This window comes from Mustela lutreola, chromosome 8 (assembly GCF_030435805.1).
Source record: "Mustela lutreola isolate mMusLut2 chromosome 8, mMusLut2.pri, whole genome shotgun sequence".
Classification (NCBI taxonomy): domain Eukaryota; kingdom Metazoa; phylum Chordata; class Mammalia; order Carnivora; family Mustelidae; genus Mustela; species Mustela lutreola.
In genome coordinates this window covers 13800413-13820282 of record NC_081297.1, presented here as the reverse complement: position 1 = coordinate 13820282, position 19870 = coordinate 13800413, and the positions used below count along the sequence as shown (strand labels likewise).

The 19870-nt window shown below is 37.5% G+C and overlaps 1 protein-coding gene across 3 annotated transcripts in view; it reads right to left on the bottom strand.

The window, feature by feature from the left end:
• The window catches only part of MPP7 (MAGUK p55 scaffold protein 7), a 284579-nt gene that overhangs the window by 80632 nt on the left and 184077 nt on the right, over positions 1-19870 (bottom strand). For all 3 annotated transcript variants that reach the window (XM_059183826.1, XM_059183828.1, XM_059183827.1), the window contains 3 exons: positions 18144-18275; positions 2515-2596; positions 1854-1939 (listed from right to left, as the gene is read on the bottom strand). In XM_059183826.1, coding sequence (XP_059039809.1) covers positions 1854-1939; positions 2515-2596; positions 18144-18275 — 300 coding nt within the window. The remainder of the gene's footprint in view (positions 1-1853; positions 1940-2514; positions 2597-18143; positions 18276-19870) is intronic.

The window sequence follows — 19870 nt, the reverse complement described above, 5'->3', positions numbered from 1 at the left end:
GGGTAGGGGAAGAGAGAGAGAGAGACAAGGGAGACTGGGTACTATCTCTGAGGTGCACTATCGTAAACCAGGGCTCTGTTCTGGGGGCAGCTGAGAGGAGGCCCTGATTTGTATTGTTTGTCAACGTCCATGGGCCACAGCCAACTTCCATTTACCAGTGGAAGCCCCTGAAAGCCCAGCTGGGAAAAGCTGCAGAGAAATCAGCTCTTGCAAATGTAAGGCAGCAGCACCAGGACAGAGACTCCAGTAAAAAGGGGGTTTAACAGTGTAAGTATCAAAATTTTCGAGCAGGAGTGATTTCAAACAGGTAATATCACTGTTATTACTTATCATAAAATAACAGACAAATCTTAAGAATTCAAAGAATACTGAACTGCAATGGGGAAAGAAAGCAAGTCTTCTCTATAATCTTTTCCCATTCTACAATGTGTGTGTGTGTGTGTGTGTGTGCGCGCGCGTGCGCATGCGTGCATGTGTTAATGTGTTCAAAGCCCTTCGAACAGTATCATTAAGCGCTCGACCACTGTAAGAATTACTAGGATTACAAGTCATATAGATCTACCAGCCATTGTGATTGCCATCATGTGGATGAGTGATTAGTCAATCAGTGCAACCCTCTTGCTATTTCTAAGTATTTTGTACAATCTTGCTCATATAGTACGCTTGCCAAATTATTTCCCATGGGTTAATTCCCAACAACTGAACTTCTTGATTAAAGGGTATGCAAATTTAAAATTCGAATGGTAGACAGCCATCTCATAAGATCTACTAAATTCATCCCACCACTGGAAACATATGAGTAGGGCTACATGCCCAGACTCTAGCCATTATCAGGCTTTCAAATCCCTCTAATCCAGTATTTTTCAGACCTCATGTTTTCTTTTGTAAACCTTTCTATAAATATTTTTTCTCTGATGTTTGTGAACTTTTTACACATTAAAATACCTCCTATCATATATATGGACAATATTTTTCCTAAGTGTCATGTGGTCTTTCAGGTAACATATGGCATCTTTTTCCATACAGAAAGTTTTCAATTCCTGCCATCACCTCAGTTATCTTTCTATTTGAATTTCACATCAAGTTTAAAAAGTCTTCCTTTACTTTTAAATATTTTAAAAAGTCAAATTCATTGGGATTTGTTTTGGGTATAGTGTAAAATAGGCACTTTCTTTTTTATAACTGAATCATCAATGTATCCAGTACCATTTATGAAATGACTTCCTGGTTTTCCCATGGATTTAAAATGCCATCTTAATCACATACTAAATATTCATATATACGGCGGTCTGCTGGAAGATACGAAACTCTTTTTCTGTATGTTTACATTTTCATACATTAAAAGCAACAAGTCTCCCTCATTTTATCCTTACAAATGAACTGGAAAATTAATACTGCCAAGGCCTCAAATAATTTTGTTCTGTTTTAGATTTCACGAGGCATCTAAATCAGTCTCACTGTTTTAGATACCTAGAAAGCATAGCCAAGAGTCTGCCCATGTCCATGGAAGAAGGAAAAAGAAAAATTCATCATGAGTAACAGAGTAGATGCCGTCTCTTAAGTGCCTATTTGAGACAGGCCCTGAAATAAACTCTTTATATACATGAGTCATTTAATCCTCAAAACACTGAGGCCATGAGGTATTTAACCTCTTCTTGCTCTCATTCCGTAAATGAAAACGCCAGCACAATGCAGAGAGTACGGTAATTTCCAAGGACTTACAGGGATTAAGTAATAAAGCTGGGATTACAGCTCTGGACAGCTAAATCCAAATTCTGCATTTGTACCCAAGTCTGAAACATACTAATTCAATTTCATTTTTATTGCAAGTTTAAAATACATTTTCAGCTTACCAAAATCTGAATTATTTCCTCGGGCCTTTTATCCTCGACTGGAATCCCATTCACTTCCCTAAGTTCATCACCAACATGTATAAGACCTGAGAAGTAGCAAATTGGATAAATTAGCTGAGTTACCTATGAAAGAACTGCAATTCTCAACTGTGTCCATACTCCGAGCATTGTTTGGTGCCCCGAATATATGAGGACACTTTTAGGCTTCTCTGGTTTCAGATTCCGTGCCTCTAAACAGCAATGAATCAAAGACTACCACGTTATAATGCTGCCAAAGAAATAACATCAGCAGCGCAGCCTTTGTCTAGAAACGTGTATTATTTTCACCTAACAAAAGAATTTTTATCTTATTTTAAAGGCTGCACACATGCAGTCATCCTTTTCGAATCAGGAACACTTGAAACAGACTCTAATATCACTCTGGAAGCCCATGTAAACGGAGATTGTAAAGTTGAGTGAGATGTATCATGTATTTCAACAGGTTTTCACAGTTCAGCACAGAGCAAAGTATCTTACTGTTTTGATGTATTACATCAAAAAATCGTTATCCTCTTAATTACATGTTGGAAATGTTGCCCATGAAATGCAACATGACTTGTTCACCTGGCTGGTGCTGAAACCCTTACCACTTCTCTCCCTCTTTTTTTAAAAAAATGCTTACCACTTCTATCCGCAGCGCCTCCTCTCATGATTCTAGCCACAACGATGGCTCCAGTCTGCTCGTCTTTCTTAATGGTAGCTCCCTTTGAAGGAAAACAAAAAAAAAGTACCTGTGGGTAAAGGTGTGCACTGGGTGGCAGGAAAGGGAGCAGAAATAAGGACATTTATCCGGAAAAAGTGAAAACAATTACACAAAAATTAAAGGTACGAGGCAGGAGGAACAGACACCATGCCCCTCATCGTACAAACATTCCTGACTTGGAAAGATTTTCTATCAGACACAACCTCTCCAGTTTTCAGCACCATTTAAGGATTTTTCAAGTCTTTAACCTCTTCAACACAATGAAAAATACAAATATCCTTTTTTCCATTATAATGCCTTGTATTTGAATATGATTTGTTTTTGCCCCCTGACAGCATCTGCTCATCTCACTTTGTCTTTCTAATACCCCATGAAGAAGGTGGGCTCCACTGAGATTAAGTGAATACAAAAATCTCCTATAAACTAGAAAACTGAAACCCAGATCAACTGGCTTTTAGTTTCAGGATCCTTTATTACACTACTATGCTAAAAGAACTCAGCCATAATGACAAAAAAAGAGAAAAATTAAACTCCGAAATTAGTCATGTTTCTTGCCTAGTGGTAAGATAAACTAATGGAGAGAAGATCTGTTACTCCAAGGTCTTCACATACTAGGACTGCACTTGGTACAAAGAGAACCAACATTCTGGCAGAAGATTAGGAAACAATTTCAAAAAGGATCCAGAAAGTCTTCACTTATGGATGTTCAGAAGAAAATTAACTGAATGTTGCTTTATAAGAACATCAGGCACAAATGGTTACTTTGAACACCTTTTTATGACTTTCCTTCGAAGAAACTGGCATCGGTGTAGGAAAGCATTCTACAATGGCAACACACATCGAAAAAGATGCACGTTAGATCATGGCAGAATTCACTGGAAAAAGAAAGTCGCATTTTTCTCACATGTCAATACACACGTGTGTATCATTAAAAAAGGTATGTAAACAAAATTAGGAATACATTTATAATAAATATATTTTCTATGACAGCTATCAGATACCTAATAATGGTTAAAAAAAATCAAATACTTAAGTGATCAGATTTTGTGACATTTTTCCTATTTTTTTTAAAATTTTTTATTTTTTATAAACATATATTTTTATCCCCAGGGGTACAGGTCTGTGAATCACCAGGTTTACATTTTTCTTCACCAAGCATGTGGTCATGTCCAAAGATTTAAATGAGCATCTCTCCACAATCGTAAACACCAGACCCATAAAGACCCGTCATTAACTTACTGTTAATGGTAAGTTCTGCTTTTCTTTAAAGTTTACTTATAGCCAAGATCACCAGAAATGTATTATTTCTAATAAAACTAGTGTGATTACACAAACTTTCATTTGCCTTAACAATATCTCAAATCCTCCCATCAGAGTATGACTAATGGCAGAAGGGTCTGGTAACCTAATTTAAGATTAATTACCCATTTTTTCAGAGCATTCTTTTCCCCCCTTACTTTTCTGTTTTTAATTGAGGTAAAATTGGTATGCAACATTATTATGACTTTCAGGTATACGCCATTACAATTTGACATATGTATGGACTACAGAGATCACTAGTAGAAGTCCAGTTACCACCCATCACTATATGACCCCATTCACCCATTTTGTCCCCCAACCAACCTTCTGGTAGCTACCAATCAGTTGTCTGTATCTACGAGTTTGTTTTATTTGTTCATTTGCTTTTTTCTAGATTTCACAGATGAATAGAATTATATGGTATTTGTCATCCTCTAACTTCTTTCACTTAGCATAGCACCTTCAAGATCTCTCCATGTCCTTTTTAATGGTGGGGTAATACTCTGCGGTATATACGTACACACCATATCTCCTTCACCTGTTTGTCTACTACTGGACATTTAGGTTCTTTTCAGGTCTTGGTTATTATATGTAATGGCACAATGAATATAGGGGAGCATGTATCTTTTTTTTCTTTTTAGATTTTATTTTTTTAGTAGGGGGAGAGAGAGAAAGAGAGAGAGAGAGAGATATTATGAGCAGGGGCGAGGGGAAGAGGGAAAAGCTGATCCCCTGCTGAGCAGGGAGCTCAATGAGGGACTCAATCCCAGGACCATGGATGATATCCCGAGCTGAAGGCAGACACCTAACCAAATGAGCCACCCAGGCACCCAAGGCATATACCTTTTCAAGTCAGTATTTTTATATTCTTCAGATAAACAGCCAGAAGTGGAAGAGATGGATCCTATGTTAGTTCAGTCTTAATTTTTTAACAGTATGGAGAAGTCTCCCTATTGTTCTCCATAGTGGCTGCCCTAATTTACATTCCCATGAACGGTATACAAGGGTTCCCTTTTCTCCACATCCTCACCAACACTTGTTGTATCTTGTCTTTTTGATAATGCCCATTCTAACTGATGTGAGGTGACACATCAAATGCAGTTTTGATTTGCACTTCCCTAGTAATGACTGATATTGAGCATCTTTTCATGTGCCTATTGGCCATCTGGATGTCTTTTTGGAAAAGTGTTCATGCAGATGCTCTGCCCATTTTTAAATTGAGTTGTTTGGGTTTTGTTTTGTTATTTTATTTTTTGAGTTGTATAAGTTATTCATACATTTTGGACATTATCCCTTATTGGATATATAATTTGCAAAAATCTTCTATTCAGTAGATTATCTTTTCATTTCAATGGTTTGCTGCAGACGTTTGATATAGTCCAATTTGTTTATTTTTGTTTCCCTTGCTTTTGGAGCCAGATATACAAAAATATTGCCAAGACACATGTTGAGGAGCTTACCACCTATGTTTTCTTCTAGGAATTATACAGTTTCAGGTCTTTCATTCAGGTCTTTAATATAACACTATGAGTTAATTTTTGAGTATAGTGCAATACAGTGGTCAAGTTTCATTCTTCCACATGTGGCTGTCCAGTTTTTCCCAATATCATTTATTGAAAAGACTTTTCTTTCTCCATTGTATGTTATTGGCTCTTTTGTTGCAAATTAACTGTCCATACTATGTGTGGGTTTAATTTTGGGCTCTCAGTTCAGTTCCATTGGTCAGTGTATCTGTTTTTATGCCCATACCAAATTGTTTTGATTACTATAGTTGTATGATTTCAAATCAAGGAGCATGAGGCCTCATACTTTGTTCTTCTTTCTCAAGATTACTGTGGACATTTGGGATCTTCTGTGGTTCCATACAAATTTTAGAATTGTTCTAGTTCCCTGAAAAATGCCCATGGAATTTTGAGAGGGGACTGCACTGAATCTGTAGATTGTTTTAGGTAGTCTGGACATTTTAACAACATTAATTCTTCCAATCCATGACCATGAACTATCTTTCCATTTATTTGTGTCTTCTTTTTCATCAATTTCATGGTTTTCCATACACAGATTTTTCACTTCCTTGGTTAAATTTATTCCTGAGTATTTTATTTGTTTTGGAGATTGTTTTCTTAATTGTTTTTCTGATAATTCATTATTCATGTATAGAAATGCCATATTTCTGTTGTGATAATTTTGTATCCCTGTACTTCACTAAATCCATTTATTAGTTCTAACAGTTTTGTTGCAGTCTTTGGACTTTCTACAAATAATATTATGTTAATATAATATTGTGCAAATAGTTATAGTTTTAGTTCTTCCTCCCCTGGATGGTTCCTACTTCTTTTTCTTGCTTTATTGCTATGCTTAGGACTTCCAGTACTGTGTTAAGCAAAAGTGGCAATAGGGTGTAATCCTCTTCTTGTTTCTGATTTTAGAGGAAAAATTGCCAGCTTTTTACCGTTGAGTATGATGTTAGCTGTGGGTCTGTCATATATGGCCTTCATTATCTCCCCTCACTTCATTGAGTTTGGATCATATAAATGGATGTTGAATTTTCTCAAATGATTTTTCTGCATCTACTAAGATCATATGATTTTTATCATATGATTTTTATCCTTTATTTTGTCAATGTGGTATGTCATGTTGATTGATCTATGGACATTGAACCATTCTTGATTCCCTAGATTAAATCCCACTTGATCGTGGTTTATGATCGATTTAATGTATTACTGAACTCAGTTTGCTAATATTTTGATGAGAATTTTTTCATCAGTGTCATTAATGATATTGGCCCATAACTTTGAGTATATGTGGTATTCTTATCTAGTTTTGGTATTAGGGTAAAGCTTTAAAACTCATCAAGTGCTCCCTCCCCTTCAATTTTTTGTAAGAGTTTTAAAAGTATGTATATTCAATCTTTGAATGTTTGATAATCTGTGAAACCATCTGGTCCTAGACTTTTACTGGGAAATTCTGATTATTAATTCAATATCCTTGCTAGTAATTGGTCTATACAGATTTTCTAGTTCTTTATCACTTGGTCTTAGAAAATTTTTTATGTTTCTAGGAATTTATCCATTTCTTCTAGGCTGTCCAGTTTGTTGGCATATAATTGTTCATAGTTTCATGATTCTTTGTATTTCTGTGGTGTTAGTTGGATCTCCTCTTTCATTTCTGATTTTATTTGAATCCTCTCTCTTGATGAGTCTGGCCAAAGGTTTGTCAACTTGCTTTATCTTTTCAAAGAACCAGCTCTTAGTTTCATTGACCTTTTCTATCGTTTTGTCTCTTTCCTTTATTCCTGCTCTGATCTTTAGTATTTCTTTCCTTCTACCAACTATGGGCTTCCTTTTTGTGTAAAATTAGATTATTTAAGATTTACTTGAGGTAGGCCTGTACTGCTATGAATTTCCCTTTTAGAATCACTTTCACAGATTTAAAATATTTGGATTTGTGGTGTTCCTATTTTCATTTCTATCCCTAGGTACTTCTTCACTTCTTATTTGGTTTCTTCAGTGATCCACTGATTGCTGAACAGCATGCTGTCTGATCTCTATATTGGGAGTTTTCCCAATTTTCTTCTTAAAATTGATTTCTAGTTTTATACCATTGTGGGTGAAGATGTTTGATATTTCATCTTCTTGAATTTGAGACTAGTTTTGTGGCCTAACATGATCTACCCTGGAGAATGTTCCATGTGCAGTTCAGAAGAATGTGTATTCTGTTCTTTTTTGATGGAATGTTCTGTACATATCTATTAAGTCCATCTGGTCTAATGTATTGTTCAAAGCCACGGTTTCCTCATGGAGTTTCTGTTTGGAAGATGTATCCACACTTACTGATGTAAGTGTGATTTTAAAAGTTTCCTACTATTATTGTATTACTGTCAATTTCTCCCTTTAGGTCTGTAATATTTGCTTTATTATATGCCTCTATATTTTGTGCATATATATTTATAAATGTTATGTCTTCTTGTTGGATTGAACTTTTTCACTACATAACACCCTTTTTCATTAACTATAGTTTTTGTTTTAAAGTCTATTTTGTCTGTTCTAAGTATAGCTATGCCAGCTTTTTGTTTCCATTTGCATAGAGTATCTTTCTCCATTCTTTCAGTTTATGTATGTCCTTACTTCTGAAGTGAGCCTCTTAAAGAGAGCATATGGATTTTTTTTTTTAATCCACTCAACCACTGTCTTTGACTGGAATATTAAGTTCATTTAAAGTAATTACTGATAGGTACATACATACTCAATGCCATTTTGTTAATTGTCTTCGGGCTGTTTTCATGGTTCCCATCTGTTTTTCTTTTCTCTCTCTTCCCTTGCGATTCAATGGTTTCCTTTTAAATTGTTTAGATTCCTTTCTCATTTTCTTTTGTGTATTCAGTATAAATTTTGCTTTGTGGTTATTGTGAAGTCCACCTATAACTTCCCGTGTATATAGTGGTCTGTTTTGAGTAGACAGCAACTTAACTTGAACATATTTTAAAACTTTACATTTTTTTTCTTCCTGCCTCCCTTGTTTTATATTTCTTATGTCACACTTTATACCTCTTTATTTTGCACCTCCCCTTAACTAATTAGTTTTAGTCAATTTTATTATTTTTGTAAGTAAACTTGCCTTATTAGCAGTTGATCCAATATCTTTACCATATATTTACCTTTTCCAGTGACATTTTTACTTTCATACACTTTCTTATTATTAGTGCCATTTCTTTTTCAATTTAGGGAAGTCCCTTTAACATTTCTGATAGAGCCAGTTTAATGATGATGAACTGTTTCTACTTTTGCTTATATGTAAAAATTTTAATCTCTCCTTCAAATCTGAGTACTAAACCTACCAGTAGAGACATCTAGGTTAGAAGTTTTCTCCTTTAGCGCTTTGAATATGTCATGCCACTCTCTTCTGGCCTGCTAAGTTTCTGCTGAAAAATCTGCTGATAGTCTTACTTGACACAGTAAGTTGTTTGCAGCTTTTTGAGATTCTCTCTTTTACTTTTTTAATTATAATGTGTCCTGGTATGGATCGCTTTGGGTTCACCTTATTTGGAACTCTCTGGAATTCATGGAGCTCTAGATCTATTTTCTTATCCAGATTAGAAAAGTTTTCAGCCATTATTTTTTTCAAATAAGCTTTCTGGCCCCGTCTACTTTGTATTTGGAACCCTATAATGTGAATGTTATTCCATCTGACATTGATTCAAAGGTTCCTTAAATTATCTTCACTTTTTTTCATTCATTATTTTCTTTTTTGCTGCTCTGAGTGGCTTCTATTGTTTTTTCTTCCAGCATGCTGATCTGATCTTTGGCTTCATCCAGTCTGTTGAATTGCTCTAGTGTATTTTTCAGTTCAATTACTGTATTGTTCAGCTATGTACTTTCTGTTGGGAATTTTGTTATATTTTCTCTTTGTTGAGGATCTGTGTTTATCCAATTTTCTTCTGACTTCAGTGAGCATCTTTATGACCATTCCACTTTGAATTACCATATATGTTGCTTCTTTCCATTTCATCAATGTCATTTTCTAATGTTTTGCCATGTTGTATTTGGAACATTTTATGTCTCATTTTTGCCTGATTCTCTGTGTTTATTTCTATGTACTAGGTAAATCAATCACTTCTCCTAGTATTGCAAGAGTGACCTTTCAAAGGAGATGTCATATGGCCTAGAAACTCAATCCCCTCTGACCAGAGCTAGGGGCTCAAGAAGCATCCCCTGTATGGGATGCATGAATCTTATGTCACACAGTAGATGTAACCCTGCCACATGTGATGCAGCAGTGTGGTGGGCTAGTGCCCAGCCTGGCTGTAATGCATGGCTGCCCTGAGCGGCACGAGGCTACACTGTGGCAAAGGGGTGGGCAGGGCTGTTGGCTGGCCCAGCTGGGACCCACAGTTGCAGTGTTGGGTTGGCAGGATTCTCAGCTGGCCACATCCTGCATCTCTAGCAGGTTAGAGGTCTAGTTCCCAAATGACTCCCACCCTCACCAACTTTAACAAGGTAGATAAGGTCACAAATACGGCACCTGCCAGTGTCTCCATTCCTGGGAAAAGTTCCAAAAGTTTTCTGCCTCTCTGACAAGCACTTTAAGATTAGTAAGTGGGTCTCCTTCATATATAGTCTAGGTGCTTTTCAAATTAGAATTTTCCCACTGAGTCCCTGGGTGAATGAGTCTACACATGAACCCTTAAGAGCCAGTTCTCCATTCCCTGTAGTTCCATGGTTTTCTTGAACATAATCTCTGTTTGTTTTCAAAGTCTGGCATTTAGGGTTCTCATCTCTCTCATGTATGATCTAAGGGTTTGGGGTGCCTGATGTGGAACACAAACCCCTCACTCAGAGAAAACTTCTGTATTTTTTAGATTCTCCTTCACTGTGGATCACTGAACATACAGTGGATTGTTTCTGGCAAGATGGCCCTCTCCTATCCATCTCAATGCTGTCCTTTTTGCCCTTTATTTTAGAGTTTCTGTTCATCCAGTTTGCTGGTCTTTTTCAAATTATTCTATATGCAGTTGTGCATTTGTTGTATATATGGGAGAGAGGGTTGGAGTTCAGGATCTTCCTACACGCCCTCTTGAACCCAAATCCCTATTTATTCATATTTTATAGATGAGAAAGTAATCACAAATGGCTCTAATTTGTCTAAGATCAGAAAATTAGTGTGCAGTGAAGTCAGGATTTATCTAAGGCAAACTCATCAGAATTGCTTATTTTTAATCTTAACTATTATTTAATACTGCTTACCCTGTAGCTTTCCATAACCTTTACTCATAAATTTATAAGTTCATTGCCCTTGCAGTAGTTTATCTATGATGGAGATCAACAATTCCTTCCCTTTTTGTATGTGCATGCCATATTCCCATATCAAGTGGCAAAAATGGTTTTAAGTCATTTAAGGCTATGAGAAGAATTGCAGCTGCCTCCTAGGCCTCTTGAAATACTGGCTCTTTGGGAAGTCAGATACCATAAGAAATCATGACTCCTGCCATGCTGTGAGTCAGCTCACACTAGCCAAATGGAGGTACCACCTAGGAGATGACTGATCAGCCCCCAACTTCTCAGCCATCCCAACCCAGGCATTAATCCTAGGAATGAAATTCATAGACAATCCAGTCTCAACCACCACCTAACTGTACATGTGAGGGACTCTAAATAAGAACCACCTAAAAAAAAAAAAATAAAATAAAATAAATAAAAAAATAAAATAAAAAAAATAAAATAAATAAATAAATAAAAAATAAGAACCACCCACTGAGCCTATCAAACTCTAAAACTACAAAATATAATAATATATTATTGTCTTAGCCACAAAATTTGGGGTGATTTATAACACAGAATTAGGTAACTGGCATAAATCTCTTTCTTCACTAGAAATTATACTATTTTTCAATGTTGGACCATTCAGTTTGTTGTGCTTACTGCTAGTCCCCCCACCCCCGCTTTTTTAAAAAAAAATATTTTATTTATTTACTTGAGAGAGAAAGAGAGCACACAAGCAGAGGGAGGGTCAGAGAAAGAGGGAGAAGCAGATTCCCTGCCGAGCAGGGAACCCGATGTGGGGCTCAATCCCAGGACCCCAGGATCATGACCTGAGCCCAAGGCAGACTTAACTGACTGAGCCACCCAGGCACCCCTTACTGCTAGTCCTTTTGACTTATTCTGTGACTCAGTGAGAGAACCTACTCTGTGCCAGGTTCTTTTTGAAGAGCTTGTAATACAGTCATGAAACAAACTAAGAATTTCTGGCCCCTTGTGGAGCTTACATCTAACAAGAGAGAACAATAAAAGATGAAATAATGAGATATAAGGGGCGTTAAAAAGTGGCCAACACCATGGGTATGAGAAAGGGCAAGGTGAGAAAGATCGGGAGTGCCAGGGCAGGAAGAAGAAAAACAGTGGAAAGACACGCCTCAATGAGAAAATGTCACTGAGTAAAGAAAAAAAAAAAAAGGAGAAGAAGGGGGGCAGTGTCTAGGTCCACCATTCAGCATTGTGAGACAGAGCCCTAAAAGAGGCTTTGTGCTGACCACGGAGCCTGCTTAATAGTCTCTCTCTTTGGGGCACCTGGGTGGCTCAGTGGGTTAAAGACTCTGCCTTTTGCTCAAGTCATGATCCCAGGGTCCTGAGATTGAGCCCTGCATCAGGCTCTCTGCTCAGCGGGGAGCCTGCTTCCTCCTCTCTCTGCCTGCCTCTCTGCCTACTTGTGGTCTCTGTCTGTCAAATAAATTTAAAAAAAAAAATCCTCTCTCTTCCTCTCTCTGTCCCTCCCCGTCTCTTTCTTTAAAAAAAAAGAGAGAGAGAGAGATGGGAGTTAACCAAAGAGAAAGAACAGATGAAAATAGCATAAAAGTGCTGAGATGGGGCTATGAATAGAATGATCCAGAAAAGCAAAAAAAACGCAGTGTGGCTGGACTAAAGAAAGAAGGGAAAAGCAGTAGGAACTGAGGCCAGATGGTTAACAGAGAGCCAGATCATGTAGATCCTTGTGAGGACTCTGGATTTTAATCTGAAAGAAACAGGGAGAACCTGAACAGCAGAACTGCTATAATCCAACAGCCTCACTCTGAGACCTATTGTCTAAGGGTGAAGGACTGTAAAAGCTAAAGTAAAGAAACAAACTGGAGGTTGTTAAAATACTCCAGGGCCAAAATGAAGGAGGCTTGGATCTGACTGGCAGGAGGAGAAGTGATGAATAGTCTGGATGTTATTGGCAGAGCCAAAAGTATTCCCAACGGACCCAAAAATGGGACATCAAAGAAGAAAGGTATCAAAGACTGACTCTGGGTTTTGGCTGAGCAGTGAGGAAGATGGGATTGTAATCAACTAAGAGGAGGAATCCTAGAAGGGGAATGGATTTGGGGGTAAGATCAGTTTACTTCTGGACATGTCAAGACAGAGATGTCCATCAGACATTCCAATGGAGATATCAAGTACACAGATGGACATACAAATTTAGAACTCAGAAAAAAGATCTGAGAGAAAAACAGACCTGGGAGTCACTGACACACAGATTACTTTTAAAGCCATGGGCTGGATGAAATCATTTCTAGACTACGTAGATAAAGAAGAGCACGCCAACACTGAAGGGTTACTCTGCTGGAGATAGGAATCTTGAAACAGAACTGCTTGCTATCTGCTGATTTTACCTTATCCCTCGAGGGTGAACTACAGACTCGGAGAAATCACCTCTCACTTTCTACATGACACCTGCACTTGACTCAATCTTCATTTTGATCCCTTCATTCTTAAAGAGTTCTACTTCTATATTGCTTCCCAAACCTCTTTTGTCACAGTTGTTGGACGCATTCCCAGTGGAACGTAGTTGCATGAAAATCAAAACTCAATAAAAGAGAGCACATGACATGTCCTAATTATACAAAAGTCTACAAAGGCAAAAATGAATTAAAATTGTATCAAATGTTTTAGTTCTTCCATATTCTCTTATGTAGGTATTCTAAGCTTATTCCATATGATTTTGGAGAGAGAGATAAAGGGCACACACACAAGCTGGGGAGGGGCAGAGAGGGCAGGGGAGAATCTCAAGCAGGCTTCACGCTCAGCACAGGGCCCTACACAGGGCTTGATCTCATCAACCCTGAGATCATGACCTGAACCAAAATCAAAGTTGGACACAGAACCGACTGAGCCCCCCAGGCATCCCATTATTCTCTAATTCTGCTTAAATGTGTCTTGTTACTGCTGTAAATCAGTTTACAAAAGAGGACTCCTGAGACTGGGCTATCATGATGTTCTACATAAAGACTGCATCTCCTACAAGACTGCCAATATTCTAAGACCTCCTCCTTCAGCTGGTAGCACAGGTGATTTCAGGTTGAACCTTTGAAATCAACATGATTTTAAGTATCATCTACCAAACACTTACATCAAGAATACCGGAGACATTTTTTAAAAATCTAGATTCCAGGCCCCCTATGAAACCTACTGATGCAGACTTTCTAGGGGATAGAAGCTGGGAAGTCTGCATTTTAGGTAATCACCTCAGGCAGTTCTTCGGATACTGAAGTTTGAGCACCGCAGTTCTGAAGGAAGAAAGGACAACCCACGCCAGAAACTGAATTCAGGATCATAATCCACTCACTAACAGAATGTCATTTTCTTAAGCTTGTTTAAAAATTAGTATTTATTATTATTTCTCTATAAAACGGATACAAATTATTCTACCATCATGGGGAGGGAGGACAGGTCTGCTCCCGGCATCCTGACCAGTGTCTTTCCTCTCCTCTTCTCCATTCATTTAACCATCGCTTCCCTCAAACTATCTCCCTCTCACCTTTCCATGGCAAATACCTGCATGATCTGTGTTCACTGCCTCTTTTCCCTACAAATGGCCCTCTCCTTCAATAACTATCATCTAGAGCTCCTACCATGTCATCATTCTGTGAAACAGTCACATAATGTGTGGTAATGCATTAAAAACTTACAAAGCATTTCAAATACATTATGCTAGGGGATATTCAAAACACTCTTGTAGAGGCATATCTCCTGATGATCTAATAAGAAAGCTGGGGATGAGAGGCTAAATGACTTTTTCCTATAAGGATACAGAGCAAATATGTGATACCATAAAGCTTCCCATTTAGGTCATCTAATGCAAGCTTGGTATTTTTTTCACTGCATTATAACTCAGTCTAACAAACAAAATTATATTTTTTAAAAAGGTTTATTTATTTGAGAGAGAGTGTGTGTGGCAGGAGTGAGTGAGTGGGTGGGAGAGGGGCAGAGGGAGAAGGAGAGAATCCTCAAGTAGACTCCCTCCCCGAGCACAGAGCCTGATGCAGGACACAATCCCTGGACCCTGAGACCATGATCTAAGCTGAAATCAAGAGTCAGATCCTTAACCAAGTGAGACATCAGGCGCCCCCAAAATTACATTTTTTAAAGATTTTATTTATTTGATAGACAGAGATCACAAGTAGGCAGAGACGTAGGCAGAGAGAGAGAGAAAGAGGAGGAAGCAGGCTCCCCACTGAACAGAGAACCCGATGTGGGGCTCCATCCCAGGACCCTGGGATCACAACCTGAGCTGAAGGCAGAGGCTTCAACCCACTGAGCCACCCAGGTGCCCCCAAAATTACACTCTTAAATAACACTGATAAACTAACTCCCTGATTGCTAAATCTTATGGCCTTTCCTCCTGAATCATTTGCCAAACATTTATTATCCATCCAATCACTAGAATTTTATTTCAGCTTGGCATCCCTCATTTCAACTATTTGATTCTTAACTGCTTGGATTCATTCTCCTAAGGATGCCTCAGACTCATTCTTCTCCCAGTGTCGTCTTCTCCCCCAACCCTCTACCCCTTTGGTGGTTGTGGCTTTTCCAATAACCTCTCCGAATGACAAATGACATTTGACAAATACAAAATGACAAGCTTGTTGAAAATGACTATTTTCTCCTTTTCTGACTAGTTCATTTTTTAAACTTTAAGTTTATTCATACAATACTCGTACTTTACAATAGCTGCCAAACTAAAAATAATACAATAATTATACATTTGGATGAAAAAAATTTCAAGACAAGTAATTTGCCTTCCTTGACCTCATATTCCAAGGTTGAAATGACATCCGAAATCTTAATACTTTTTTCAGGAATCCTAACAAATAATTTGGGGGAGTTCTCCATCCCATGTAGATGTTGTTTTCTATTTGCGGTTTTTTGTTTTGTTTTGTTTTTTAAATACAGCTCCTTGAACAAAAAAGATGCGAATTGTGGCTTACTAGGAAGACAAAGGACCAGTGACTAAAATAATTTTTTTTAAAGTAAAATAACTTAAAAGCACTTGAAATTGCCTTATATATGGAATATCAGTATAAAAAATAAACCTAGCATGCGAAGAAGTTAGCTGCATAAGTTTGGGGAAAAACTTTGATTATTAATTTACTTTTAAATAATGGAGAAATAGAGGAAAAAAATTTTAATTTATGTAAAAATAGGCAAAAACCAGAATAAGAATAATGGATAAAAATGCAATGGAATTAAAATTTTTAAACACCCCACATAAGAGGGAGTAGAGAGAAAATGAAAAAATAGAAAGAAAATGCCTTTAAGCATACAAAATTGCCAAATTATATCATGATACAGGAATAAGAAACTGAACAATTCCAAGAAATATTTAAGGTATCTCCAGAATATACAAATGTTACAAATCCAGAAAAAATTCTCGTGCTTAAGAGAAATAATTTTTAAATTTTACTTATCTATCTACCTACCTATTTATTTCTTTAGCATGGGGAGGCAGAGGAAGAAAGTGAGAGAGAGAAAGAATCCTAAGCAGGCTCCATGACTCTGAGATTATGACCTGAGCCAAAGTCAAGAGTCAGATACTCAACTGACTGAGCCAGGCTCCCCAAGAAATAATTAGTTTTTAAACAACTTAATGTAATTGTTAAGTTGTAATTAACAATTTCTAGCCTCTTCTTAGCACCTGCATAGTCCCACAGGCTCTGTCTAACCATAGGGAAACTCGAAATTTTTATTCCCATGCCTTTCCTTCTATTCTTGCTAACCAAACGTACAGTACTTCTCCCCCCTAAATAACATCCTGGGGTAGTTTTTACTTCTATAAACTTTAAGAAGCTAACCGACAAAGGGTGATGATGTCCACGTTAGGGCTAATTACTTCCGTGGTTACATACACACTAGCTAACGCACGTGGTATGTTCAGGAACAAAGTATGATAACACCACTTCAGGGTATTCTGTATAATTCATTCAATTGCTTGTTAGATGGAAACTGATTTTCAGCAGGCACAGTTAAAACTTTTGAAACATCTCAGTGCAGTGTACCCTAATTTCTCTGGCAAACATCTGGAAGATTTAATTCGATCAGGAGAGGCTTGGGACTTACACGTCGCTGATGAGGGTTTAAATGTTAGCTCACCAAACCAACACACCCAAAACCTTGCTGAGGAAACTACGACTGATCCAAGAAATGATTACTAAGGAATTACTGAACTCCTTTCGATTATCTAAGAGCCTGAATTTGTCAAAACAAAAAATGCACTTTTTAATTGAGGGATACACAGAAGCCACCAAGAATTAGTCACTTCAGGGTGATAGGCCCTGAGGTAGATCTTTCTATATCCAAACTACATACTGTTTGGCCTTACTAAGTAAGTCACCTTCATAATAAATACCAAGAGATATTTAGGCTACCAGTACAGAGCTTATAACCACAGATGAAAAGCATAAATTATTATCGACATTAAATACAAAAATGTCTTAAGTAGACAAAATGAGCCACAACACACTTAAAATCAACTGCTAGACAATAACATTTACTTTTCTTCTGAACGTAGTTTCATCAAAATATGGATGCACTCTGTACTCATAGTCTACTGCTGTGACAAATGTGCCATACAAAGGTAGTGACTTAAAACAACCCAAATAAATTATCTTATAGTTCGGGAGGTCAGAGGGTCAAAATGAGTCTGGGGCTAAAATCAAGGTGTCAGCAGGGCTGTGTTCCTTCTGGAGGATCTAGGAGAGAATCTGATCCTTGAGCTTTTTCCAGTTTCTAGAAACTTCTGGCATTCCTTGGCTCATGGCAACATCAACCTTTGCTTTAAATCATTACCTCTTGTGACTCTGCCTCCCTGCCTCCCCTTTCCACTTTGGTAAAAATCCTTGTGATGACAGAAGGCCCACCATCTAAACCAGGATACTTTTCCCATCTCAAGATTCTTATCAAATCATGACAAGTCCCTTTGATATTTAAAGTAATATTTCACAGGTTCTGAAGGCTAGGACATGACATCACTGGGCATCATTCTGCCCAACATAACCCCCTTGATGTAATCTGACATTGTATAAATTCTAGTGCTAAAATAAATGGGGATATTTACATTTTGAAATAATAGACATTTGATAAATTTTGTCTCTTTACTTTAAAATAAATCATCTCTCTAGAAGAGCCATAAGCAATTATTTTTGGTTGCACCTTTTAATCTTTAATCAGCTGTGACTGGCACATTATGCTTTCTTTTATAAATGTCAAAATTCCATCTTACAAATTATTGCTATTTATAACCAAGAAAATGCATGCCATTTTATTTGGTTTTTTCCCCATTTTTCTAAATAATGTTTTTTAGACATGTATACTCTGTTTTCAAGTTTAACAACACAGGAAAGTTGTGCTACAAAGAGAGGAATAAATGGTATGTCCCCATCAGGTTTGGTTTTATCATGATATCTACTCATATCTAAGCACAAAATGTAGACCACAACTTACCAGGGGTTCTCTATTTTTGACCAGACGAATGATTTTTACTGAGTCTTCTTCATCATCGATATCATCCGGCATTGGTGGTAATACAGGATCGTAATTCTTCTGAGCCACAGTATCATGTACAGAGAGCAAAGCCTAGCAAAGTCAACATTGGGGAAAAAATTAATCAAATATAAAATCCCAAGCACATTCAACTATAAAGAAAATCAAACGTATTATAATTTTGACTTAACAATCATAACAGAAAACTATTTGAAAAGGAGGCTCTTACGGGGTGCCTGGGTGGCTCAGTGGGTTAAAGTCTCTGCCTTTGGCTCAGGTCATGATCCCAGGGTCATGGGATCAAGCCCCCAGTCTGACTCTCTGCTCAGCATCAGAAACTAATGATGTACTATATGTTGACTAACTGAACATAAGAAAAAATTTAAATTTAACAACAACAACAAAAAGAAATAAAAAGAAACCCAAGATTAGATACATATTATAGTGAAACTACAGAATGCCAAAGACAGAAGATCTTAAAAATACAAGGGAAAAAAAAAAAAAAAAAACAACTGAGAGCTGACTGATTAGCAGCAATGGAAACCAGAAGCCAGTGAAATATCTTGAAAGTGCTTAGAAAAAAAATAACAGCCCAGAAGTATGTATTAGCAAAAATACCATTCAGGAATGAGGATGAGAGCCAAGATGAAGTTAATAGAGACCCCACTGGAAAAAAGACAGAAAACCTAAAAATGAAAAAATAAAAGATGCAGCAGTGGTTTTGGAAGATACTGGACATCAGAACAATGAAGGATAGTGTTCCTGAGAGACAGGAAACAAATGTGAGAGTCATGAGCCCAGAGCTTCCTGGTCATGTAGGGGAAGAAGGTACCCAGGCAGAACCCAGTGGCCTCCCTAAGGTGAGACAACACAGTGAGGGATGCTGGGAGGTCAAGGCACTGAAGTTCTCAGGGGAGAGTATGGAAGAGAAGATGGGGGGACAGGCACAGGGCTTTGGAGATACGTAGGAGGTCCCCTTTGAGTCTTCAGCCAAGGCATATGCATATAAAAAAAATTACCAGAAACAATTAATGCAGTGGTTATCAGCTGAGAACAATTTTACTCCCCTGTAGCCACTTGGCAATGTCTGGAAACAGTTCATATTGTCACAGAGTGCAAGATGCTGCTGCCATTTGGTGCAGAGGCCAGGGATGGTTCTAAACCTCTGACAGCATACAAGGCAGTTCTCTGCCTTCCTGGCCCTGTCCCCCCAATAATTTTCAGCTCCATATTGCCAATAGTTACAAGGTTAAGAAACACTGCCTTACAGGTAACAATTCCCAAAGCTCACACAGAGCAGGAATAACTCCTGCTTCCTTCAGTCAGAGGAGAAAAGCTTGGCCTTCACAGGGCATTGAGAACAGTTAACAAAGGGATATTGCCTTAATAGTAGGAAATACTTAATCCAAGATTAAACAACGCTAAGATCTCATCTAACAAAGCTTAAAAGCAAGTCTCTGAAGGATCAAAGTATTTCCACATAATTATATAACAGAAAAACAACCCTCAAGAATATCATCTATAAAAATATGAAAATATCACTCAAAGTAAAACTCATAACTGAGAGTAAATCAATTACTGATAGAAGTTATGAGGCATGTGAAGACAGAAGAAAACTACTCATAATGAAGAACAATGTAACACCATAGAACTAAACCCTGAAAATTACACAGATGGAAGAATTATTT